This window comes from Medicago sativa, chromosome 4, assembly GCF_051527215.1.
Source record: "Medicago sativa cultivar Bolivia chromosome 4, Bolivia_mono, whole genome shotgun sequence".
Classification (NCBI taxonomy): domain Eukaryota; kingdom Viridiplantae; phylum Streptophyta; class Magnoliopsida; order Fabales; family Fabaceae; genus Medicago; species Medicago sativa.
In genome coordinates, this window is record NC_140752.1 from 8,030,045 (window position 1) to 8,042,144 (window position 12,100).

At 30.4% G+C, this 12,100-nt stretch overlaps 1 protein-coding gene across 1 annotated transcript; it reads right to left on the reverse strand.

Moving 5' to 3' along the window:
• Positions 1-4,538: 4,538 nt before the first annotated feature.
• On the reverse strand, positions 4,539-6,393 carry LOC146925976 (ethylene-responsive transcription factor WIN1-like). Its single transcript, XM_085758409.1, has 2 exons — positions 6,200-6,393; positions 4,539-5,579 (listed from the first exon to the last, which is right to left on the reverse strand). The coding sequence occupies exons 1-2, from the start codon at positions 6,376-6,378 to the stop codon at positions 5,018-5,020; spliced, it is 741 nt and encodes a 246-aa protein (XP_085614535.1). The 5' UTR covers positions 6,379-6,393; the 3' UTR covers positions 4,539-5,017.
• Between the last annotated feature and the right edge of the window lie 5,707 nt (positions 6,394-12,100).

Consider the following 12,100-nt stretch of genomic DNA (forward strand, 5'->3'; position numbering starts at 1 on the left):
TTAACTATACGAACACGTATCTTCTAATCGATTTTTCCAGCAACAATGTCATCAATATCAGTAATATGAGAAGCCATTATTCAATCTACATAGAATTGAAAAGAAATAAATCATGGAAAGGTAGACAAAGTTAAAAATATTAATAGAGAGATACTTTAATCGTTGATATAAAAAAGAAGTTAGAAATAAAAAAAGAGATTCAAAGCAAAAAAATATGACGTACGATTAATTTGAAGCAAGATGATTTAATCGAAGGAAGAAGGATGAAGTATGACTTATAAATCCTATTTGATGTTACTTATATTTTGGCATAAAGTGGCACAGATGTAGACAGAGTTAGTTACCAAAGACAAACGTTAGATGAGGATTTTTTTTCTTTGGTGGCACAAATTTAATGAGAAATTTTAGAAAAACATAGTTAAAAAAAAACAAAAAAAAACATATGGGGATCGGTGTTTATATTGCCAAATAAATAGAGAAAATAGCATTACCAAAAAAATAGAGAAAATAGAAAACAAACTATGATGTTCATCAAACAAAAAACAAAATAAGATTATGAAAGGAAAAAAAAAACTAAGATTATAAAAAAAAAAACGTATTTAGTAGTTTATGGCACAAATTTAACAAAAGTTTGTTCAATTGCTTAAATATATATTATTAAATAATAATGTGAAAGAAAAACAAAATAAAATTATGAAAGAAAAAAAACGAAAAAAAAACTAAGATTATGGAAGAAAAAAAAACATATTTAGTAGTTTATGGCACAAATTTAGCAAAAGTTTGTTCAATTGCTTAAATATATATTAAATAATAATAACAATAATGAGTTGTCAATATTAAATTTAGCAAAAGTTTGTTCAATTGCTTAAATATATATTAAATAATAATAAGAATAATGATGTGTCAATATTAAAATGACAAAATTAACCTCAAATTTTGGCTCCAAAAAGCTGTTTAGGACAACTTAAGACCTTTTATAAATAAGATCACCGAATAGAAAATATAGTGAGATTTGAGTTCAATTTGTGACTCACACAAACACAACTCAAACTATTGTTCCCTTCAAAAAAAGAAACTCAAAAGATTGTTTTTAGTACCATTGCATTTTATTTTATGATGATCCACGGTACCATTTTTCTGTCAAAAAAGAGATTGATAGCACCATTGCATATATAGAGACAATTAAGTTGTAAAGATCCCTTAAAAAAAGCTATAAAGATAAAACATATACTTTTGGTTTGCTAATGATAAGATATATGTTTCCGTGAGCTTAACTCGATTGGAATGAACATTGTATAATATATACATGAATCGAAGTTTGAACCCCAACACCCCACTTATCTTCTTAAATGTGAAGGGATAATTAATTTGTAAAATGAAACGTTACACTTTAGGTAGAATTTTTTTGTTGGCAATTTAGGTAGAATTTAAAACCAAAATCCGGTGCAATGCCTTTTTTGATCAAGAAACTGGTGCAATGTCAAAATCATGGAAAGTCACAAAGATATTTCGGTTAAGGATTAGTTTTAGGGCATTAGCTAATTAAACATCAAACTTTCTTTTAGTGGAATTAAATATTAAACTTTTTTTTATAGACGAAGTGGTAAACAACGGTGAAATTCACGCATCCTGCATTCAACCTAACAATTTTGGCATTGTTATAGTCGAGCTAAGTTTTGGAGACAAATATCAAACTTATTCGTGTGATATTTTTTATATTTTTTTGCCAAATCTTATTTGTGTCATATTAACTTCTTTTATTTATACTTTTTTTTAGAGGAACTTTTTTTATTTATACTTATTGTTTAGATACTTACACCCAATCATAAAAAATAAAAAAATCAGATTAATCTTGTTAATGGTTTTTTTTATGATTTATAAAACTAATATGATACAAGGAATATATTTTTCATATGAAAATATTTATCTTTTGAGATGTGACCATATTAAGGAATTATACATTAGTTGCATAATTCTTCAATTAGCTAAATTGACATAGAGAAGTGAATTGGAAAAAGGCTTTACAAGAGTTGTTATAAATCAATAGATCAAAGAGTTGAAGGTTAATCTCATAAGAAAAAAGAGTATGAGAGTTTGATACAAAGAAAAAATCTTTAGAATTCATATTAAATTATTTTGATGAAAGATATGGTAAATGAGTACATGAGCTAGTAAATAAATCAACAAACTAACTACATCATAACAAACTCTAACTAAATAAACTCTAATTAACTAACTAATTCAAATTTAACTAAACTCTATATTATCTTCTATATTCTAATAAGAATATAATGTAACACAAATAAAAAAGGAAATTATGAGTTATGTGGCTTTTGATACACGAACTTGTGTAAGCATGTCAAAAGTTTCATTTAGGGGCTTTTTGTTTGGATCTACGTTACAACCACTTTCTTGTGTCCCGAGACTATATTGAAGATGAGTTTGTCCAAGGCTCGGTGTCACCGTGTTTTCATTAGTTTTCCAAACATATAGTATGTGTTCTATATTTTCCTTTTTATTATCAAGCTATACTTTTTTATAAGATCCAACTTCTCTTTTAAAAGACAGGAGAAGCTGGAAAAAATGGCTGGGCAAAACATAGCTTAAGTTCTTTCATGAATTGAGTCACAAACCAGCCATTCATAGGCCTTATTAAGCTTCAAGGCTTAATTATTGGGTTTTTCTTTTTTCCATCCTCCTGACTTTCCATGCGTCCTCCAATATTCCGAAAATACTTTGTTCGAATTATATAATCCAAACTTCTTTCTAGGGATTTCAGGATTATACAATTCAAAAACTACCAAAACTCGGAATTTATACTATAATTGATAAGGAGAGCTATACTGACTATTGCATTATCGCCACATGAAGTGCCCAACAATTTCGAGGCTAGTATAAATGGTCAACAATGACCATTGTATCATAACCCACTCTCATATGAAAATTAAGAAAATTGTAGAAGGAATGAAAAATGAAGAATGAATGAAAATATTGAAGAATGCAAGACTATTATAGCCACAAAATATTCCTATATTGTAACTCTGCAGTCAAATGAAACATTTAAAATGTTCAAAATGAATTAAACAGGTCGCAAACCGTGAACCTTACTTGAAAAAACATAGTCCCACACTTTTGTTGAAACGTGAAATTTGGAGGGTTTGGCATGGTTCAAAGTGATTCAGATTATATAATTCGAATCATTACCAAGGAATATTTAAAATAAAATAAAAAGTTGACGTCAAATTAAATTATACAACAACAACATGCATTAAGCATAACAATTTCAGCAATATAATTTCAACAATGCAATTCAACAATGTATAAAAACATAATAAAACATAAAGACGACGATAGATCATCCAAACCTAAATCTTCATATAGTTTATCCATGCAATCCTTGATTTCTTCGTAGGTTCTGAGTCAAATCAAATTTTCCTGAATATCTTGGAAAAATGATACCAAGGTAGTGTCTAACTTGATCGGTCCTTCAAACTATGTTGATCAAATATAGAGAACATGTTTCTCACCTCATCGTTCTAAAGTTTAATTTGGGTGAATCGAACACTTCCATTTGAGTCCACGAACGGGCGAGGATACGATCATCAGTGTCCATCTAACTGTTAATTTGGTCCAGTTGGTTCTTTAAGCCATACAATGTGACACTAATGTGGACCCTAAACAGATGAGGTTTTTCTCCGTTAGTACATTGCAACTAGTTTGGTGTTTACATCAATTGGATAAGAGTCCATGGTTATGGTCTAGTTTGCAACCAAACATGCCAATTTATAGAAGTTTTTATGCGGCGTGGACCATAAAATCAATCGGTGCAATGTGGACCACAAAAAAATCATAAACTTGACTAGTTCGGAGTAGTATGAAATGTTTCATACCCTCCAAAGTACAAGTTTTAACACACTCTATGACTAGTTTGAATTATATAATTCGAAATATTCTCGAAATGGTTTCAGATTTTATAATCCGAACTAGTCAAAAATGTGGACGGTGGCTTGGTCATCAATTCTGGCTGGTTGCAAACTCATTTAACATGTATTTTTTCCCCTTGACTGGTCATCATGATTGACTAGTCTTTTCCCTTCCCTTTACGGGTCTTCAAGTATGATGAAATTAAAGTGATCTTACTCATGTCTCTATATCTGTAAAGTTGTTGGCGTCAAATTTATTAATTAAGTCTGCACTAGATAGAAACTAATATGTCAATCTGAATCGAACAAACACTGCAGCACAACAAAAAAGTCAAACACGGAATCATGTCGAACGAAACAACATCGTACTAAGACCATGAAATCATAAAAGAGAAAACTATATGCAAAGATAGCTTATTTAAATAAAAGAGAAGAAAAAACTATTCAAATGAGTGACTTTGAAACAAAAATTCCTCTTTTTCAATAGTTGAATTAAATAGAAGACGATAAAGAGGGGAAAAACAGGAAAAGGGGAAAATTATTGTTACTTATTCAATAGTTGATTAGTTCTAAATCTAGTACTTTACTTACACTATTACACATACACAACAGAGGCAGAGGCACATGACAATCTTCATTCTTCAAGGAAATGAATTCAACACTCCCCTTTATCCCATTTTAGACAAACAAACAAATAAAACGAATTGAAAAGGACTAATGGAAATAACACTTACATGGGGACTCCAAAAACATCATGAGTGAACCCCACGTGGAAATAAATAAATAAATATGAGCAAAAGACTCAAATCCATCTAGTTGATCTTTATAAGAAATTAAAAATACAAATTTTGTTCTTTAAAATTTCAAATGTCAATCAAATTAGTTACTTTTATGGATTATTTTAAGAGACGTTTTATTATCCATCAGAAACTATTTTGACCGACATTTGAAATTTTAGAAAGACTTAATTAATAATCTTTTTATTTCTTATTGACAAATTTGTCACCATATTTTAATGAACAAGAACAATAACTTTGGAACTATACTCAATAAACAAAAACAAATAAGCACACTCATTCATTGATGGATTCATCTTAATTCCTATTGAGAAGTTCTTCTATCATCTGAAGTGCAATTCTTTGTTCTTCATCCAATCCTTTGTTCTTATCATTTCCTTCTTCATCTTCATTTTCCGGTTTTACGACCTTCTCGGAATCCTCATTATCAACAATAGGAGGCAATGTTTCTGAATCAGAATTTGTCACAACTTCACCCTCTTGTTCTTGTTCTTTCTTCTTCCTTTCCAATTCAACCATCATGATCCAGCTCGAGTCCGAACGAGGTCCTGCTCTTTTCTGCCACACTCCAAAGTGTGAATTCTCAGTGTCAAGCCTTAGGCAAGTGAGGGAAGGTGAAGGTGACTTGCAACATTTTCTAAGTTTTGCACTTAGAACTGCAGAGAGTGATGTATTAGTAGTAGTGGAAATTGAAGAGGATGTTGCAAAGGTTTTGTTGTTGTTATTTGCTATTGAATTGTTATCAGAAACAGGGAAATTTGTTTTTGCATTTCTTCCACTCATTAAAATTGCTGCTTCATCATATGCTCTAGCTGCTTCTTCTGCTGTCTCAAATGTTCCTAACCAAACCCTCCTTTTCCTATTTCAAATTTTTTGCAAATTTTTTCATATTAATTTAATGCACATTTTAATATTGTGGCCTAACAATCAATAATTCACATAGATCTCATTAATGCATATATTCATTTGGCCTAATAAGCAATAATTCACCAAAATCTCTTTAATGCAATGCACATTTTCATGTGGTCCTAACAAGGAATGATTCATGAATCTCACATTAATTGATCAATTAGTATTAACATTTTCATGTGGCCTAATAAACAATAATATCTCACAAAGATCACTCCCTCAAAAAAAAAGTATCTCACAAAGATCTCATTAATCCAATGCAAATTTTCATGTGGCCTAAAAAGAAATAATTCACAAAGATCTCATCTCAAGCAACTTTTGAAGATCAATGGAATCAACAAAAGAGTGCACAAATGCATTTTAATATTGAGGGGGGAAAGTGCGAAATAAACGAATTTGGATTCTATGATGTTAAGGGGAAATGCAATTACCCATTTCACATCGTTGGATTAATTCTTGACTTAAAAGAAAATCCAACGGTGTAAATTAACATTATGCAACATTGAATCGGAAATGAAATAAGAAGATAAATCAAATTTTCTAGCGAGATGAGTTATAAAGAGAATGTACAATAATGGATGACGAATCTCCGAGACCCAAGAGCCCCAATGGCGTTGCCGAACTCCTCTGAATTTCTTTGATTTCACCATGGTATGTCTTAAAACCAAAGAGGATGAGAAAGAGGTAGTAAGAGAGAGTGTAGAAATTGTTACAAAAGAATGTAGAAATGATGCCAAGTTATATAGCATGAAGAGATTTAAGGCAAGGTTCCAAAGAAGGGTATACACGTGATTTTTTGGTTTGGTAGGATTTCCACACCCTGTACAAGGGTAAACTAGAGGACCCAATTTTGTTACCTCTTTATCTAGTATTGATGTTGATATCCTTTGAAAATGCCCTTAACGGTGATCATTCTTATTAGTAAGAATAACAAGTAGAGTAAAAAAACAGTAGGAAAGAACAATGCTATCTTACTTTAGTTAGGTACTTCAATTTTACTAATAAGAGAATGGTCTTTTTCTTGTGCAGTGTTGTGGAATGTGGATAGTGTATCCTTGTAGTTCAATAGGAGTGTGTGTTCAAATTCCCTAGGACAGTTTGTATGGCGTAAGCGCTACTTTACTGTGTGAGTGCAAGTACAACTATGACTGTCTCACTATGTGATATTTAAGGCTTTGTTTTTCGAAGGGGAAGGAATAAGACGGCTTTGAAAGAAGAAAAAAAAAAGAGCAAGTGAAAGAAATAGAAGGCGTATATTTTCTACCCTCCAAATTGAAAGCCCTCTTATCTCCTCTAAACTCTCAAACAAAGTCTAAAGGAATAAGTTCAAATCCCTATTTACGAATGTATGGCCTAGGAATGTCAATAGGTACATATGAGGATGGAATGTATGCCTGTCTCATATTTGTGTGCATAATCTTAGTAGAGTTTTAAACTTATTTAGTGATATCACTTGGTATTACCTCACAATTAAAACACAATTGGGGATTTCAATGGATCCCTCGTTGTCATCCTTAGGAAAAAAAATTCTCATCAAGGATCTCAAAAAGAGCAGTCTTGTGGCGATCCCAAACTTTTTTTTAATTGACATCTCTTTGATTTGAACTTTTTTTTACATGAAAAAATTATATTCACTTATTTAAATTGATAGTATATAGAATACAACCACAAATTCAACATGTAAGCGATTCACATGTGTCAGCATGTGTTTGTCACACGCATGCGCCTTCCCTTCCATAGTCAAACTCTCAATCCGCGTGCTCCATAATGAGGGAAGATTTTCAAAATTAAGAATAGTCTTAAGAGTATAGTTACTTCGATAATTTTTCTCCCTTCAGAATTAAGAGTATTCTTAAGACCATAAATCCCTTCTGAAATATATTGTCCCTTCAGAACTAAGAATAGTCTCTTTTGATATTTTCTTCCCTTAGAAGTTAAAGGTTAGCATGGTGGTATAAGCATATTTGAGTGGTCACGGTACCATTGTAGAATGGTCATAGTACCACATTCGAGTGTTTTGAATTTGAGTGGTCTTGGTATCATATTGAAGACGCATTTCTAGAATGGGTCCTAGTATATTGTAATACAACTATGTATATTGTAATTGAACTATTTTATATTGGGAACGTCGTAGTTGATAGTTTGCTTGCACAATTTTAGATAATAACACAAAACTTACGACTTAATTCGCGACTCATCTCAATAACCTCTTCGATGACTGAAAAATATTTTGAAATTGTTTTTAGCTATTGTTACAACAACATCATTGAGTTTTCGAATATAAGTAATTCATTCACTTTTTTGTTTGTTTGAATCCTTCCACAAATTCTAAGTACTTTACTATATAGCAAGAGATTGAACTTTTCACTCCAACTTAAAACTCACTCTACTTTTATCACTTAAATTAACCATTTTATTTAAGTAACCCTGCTATATATGTAGATGGCAACTGTGCTTCTTTGTGACCTCATGATAACGTGAGTAGCATTAATTTTGAATTTATGAAGAGTACTAGTAACTCTCAAGTGATAAACACAGAGGCTGAAAATCCGAGAGGTAAAATAAATCTTCTGAACAAAAAAGTGAAAAACAGTCATCCATGTTGGTAGACATAACTATATGCAAAGTGTATAATAGGTTGGCGACTGTCCTTTTCCATTGGCTCAGTTCACAGTTATTTGGAAGTGAATGTCACATAAATCGAGGTGGCAGCCGTTAGAAGAATACTATCAATGTATCCTTTATTCTATATACCAGACTGGTAAAGCTACAGTCTACAATCCTCATGAAAATGGTAACAAAAAACTAGTACAACCAATTTTAATATATAACTCATATAGACCGACCCTATTTAGATTTTTGCTATTAGCGTTTATCATATAAGAACTTTATGTATGGTCTTGCTAACCAGTGCCCTAAGGGCATTGGTTAAGGAATCCATAAGTAGAAGTTTTCTCTTGGAAATGTAGGCTGCAACATTTGACCAAGTAATGATTGCACTATTTTTTTATTAAAAACTTACTTGATTTAGTTGCTTAACCAATGCCCCTAACTGGTTAGCATTCTCCAAGTTAGTTTTATTACAAAAGATAAAGTTAAGTCAAAATGTTTTCATAAGCTATGGTGGATAGTTTATGGAGGAAAGCTTAAAACAACTAATGGATATGTCATATTTAAGTTATTTTTATAAGTCATTTAAACAGTTTTACAAGAAATTAGCTTCGAGGGGTCAACAAGAGCAAACCCTAATTTCTACTATTTCCCTTCTCATGAGAGATACAAAAACGACGAACAAATCGTCCGCAATTTTTCACTAAGAACAATCCCCGGTTTCTCTCATTTCCTCTCTCAAACCACTTTCTTTATAATCACTCAAGAACTCACTAGAGAAAGCTTTAAATATTTTCCCTAATGATTTCTAACTAATCAAGGTATTTAAAATGTGTTTCCCAACTTTATAATCCTACTCCAAAAGTTTCCTCCTAAAATAATAGAATCCACGCCAAAAAAAAACTAATGTTTGTGTTTTATTTGTTAAGTATTTGATATTTTAATTATTGTTCCCATAAACTGAAAATTTATATCATAAGAAGAGTTTCTCTCATGAATTTTAAAGAAATAAATGTGCAAATGCATTTGAGATGAAATTTTGAATGATTTTTTTCACATGCAAATAGATATATTTTTTATAGTGTTGAAAATGAATAAAATTCTACGAAACTTTTTCAAATATAAAGACACATAAAGAGCAATTTTAATTTATAGCTATTAAGAAATCTTTAATTTTTCTAATATATAATAGTATAAAGTTTATAATCTCAAGTATTTTTCTCGACGATAATGATGCTATCATTTTATCACTAAATATGCTATATAAGGTCTGCAGAGGCTAAATAGATAATATATCCAAAAAAAAATTAAAATTGTGGGGGACAATACTCATATAAGGTCTTTTTCTTTGAGGTCATATATAAGGTCTATTGAGCACTAATATTACACAGCTAATATGTGAAGAATGTACATAATATTGAAAAATATCAAAATCCGAGTAAGGGCAAATTTGCCATCAACGTGGTGATAACAAATCCATGTATTTTTTTTAATTTATTTTTTAACTATGTTATCGGTGTGAAGTAAATACTAATATAGTATTTTCTCCAACACGTTTCTTCTATCTACAAAGTTAAAATTCGATACCTTAATTGATGGATCCGAGCAATCCAGAAATTTTAACTTGTAGGGGCATAAATTTATATAACAAATATTTATATAAAATTTTACAAATGTGTAAGTGATAAAATAATAGCATCATCTTATATAGCATATTTAGTGCATTATGAAAAAAGATAAAATAAAATAATCTTAAGCATGGAATTTCTTAAGGCTGCATTATCTCCCAAAACACTATGTATAAAAGGGCATACAAAGATGCATGACTGACCCCATTATAAATCCTTGATGCAAAAAGCAGAATTTCCATGTGTTTTTTAAGTCTGCAATTGGCTCTGTTTGGTAAAATTAGCTGATAGCTGATAGCTTTTAGCTGATAAGCTAGTTGAAGTGTTTGGTAAAATTAGCTGATAGTTTTTGCTTTGAATAATAAGGGTAAATATGGAAGAAAAAATGAGAAGCTAAAAGTTATAAGCTCAAAAGCTACTTGAAGTAGCTTCTGAAAAATAGCTTATAAGCTCCTGAAATAAGCTATAAGCTCGTTGTACCAAACAGAGCTAAAGTGTTACCAAACAGAGCTTTTTTTGTCAAATGAGCTTATAAGCTAAAAGCTAAGAGCTAAAAGCTCTTTTTTTGGGTTTACCAAACAGAGCCCACGTTCTATTGAAAAGCTATTTTCATTCTACATCAATTAGATCTTACTCCCTCCGTCTCTTAATGTAACCCTCTTTGCATTTTTCACATTTCTTAAGAAAAATTGTCAGTGTAATTAATGTGTCTGTTTTGTGTATTAATATTACCAAATTGTCCTTTGTTTGTATGTGTATTAAATTTGACTATTCATATTTAAAGACAAGTTAGTAGTATTAATTAGGGGTATGTTTAGGAAAAAAGTAATAAATGCATCTAGTAATTTGAAAAGGGGGTTACATTTAGGGACAAAAATAAAATCAAATGGGTGGTTACATTAAGGGACGGAGGGAGTATTAATTATTAAACTTAGATGTTACTATGCTTGACATTGAACTAATTTAGTTTCACCTTTTCAGTCATCAGTACACAAATTTTTCTTGCTTTCTTGTAAAAGAAAATGAAGTCCACAGAAAGCAATGCAGAGACATGAAAACTTGTTTGTTTTTTCTTGGGAAAATCCAGTACAAATACTCACAATAGTAGACAATGAGATTATAGCATGTGAATATGTCATGAAATTAATTCCAATGTGATTTTGATGCAAATTTGAAGATGGTATGATTTTGATGCATTAGTATTAGTAATTAAAATCAATGTCAATAATAAAGAGGACCCTTCAATTTTGGAAGTATATATCGACTAGTAGATTACATTGCTACAAATATTGAATTTATTTAAAATTTTGTGAGTTTAATTATTTATATAATACAACATTAATTAACGATAGATTGGTGAAATTCAATATTTATAATAAGATAATAAGCTGAATAGTTCAGCTTAAAATTATTCTTAAAAGTAACTTGGTCCACACACTTAATTGTAAAATGCTCAAACAGTAGAAATAGAACAGTTTCACTTATGAAAATTATTGAACATGTTTGCAAATATTCTCAATTTTTGTCTTTTTACGCTCATTTTGTCTTGTAATAGAACAAAACAGTGGTCCTGTTACATAAAACTAGCATGTTATGTAGCAAGGTTAGTATCCTCAAAATGTGTAAATACCTAACTAAGTTGAAAGCATTGTGTGACTGTTTTTCATGGTAATAGAAAATCTAACAGCTCATTTGATGTAACTATGGACTCACCAAAGTACAAATTAGTATTACATTTCCTTGTGGTATCGTTATTTTAGCTAGAGGGGTATAGAACATCTCTAATGTAACGTGTATGGTTCCTAAAAGCTACCATGCTATGTGCAATGAATTTATTACAGGTTGGGTTAACATTACACATTTGCACATTTTGCACATGTTTGTGGAGGACTTTACTTGAATAAAGAGTATACTCCTTCCATTTTAAATAAAAGCAATAAAAAGTCTAACTTTGGATTCATGTAACAATTTATTCTCATGAAACAAATTTAGATGAAGGATAATGTTTTTGTTTTAAGAGAGATGATGATGTAGAGAATGTAGTTATTATAATTTAAGGAAATCAAAAAATTAAATGATGCTAATTATTTTTTAAAGGTTGAGATAGTTTTTTGTTTATGAAAAACTATTCAATTAATTTAGAACTTAAGATTCTAGTAACAATTTATTCTCACAAAATAAATTTAGATGAAGGATAATGTAGAGTCTGTAGTTATTATTTTTTAGTGAAATC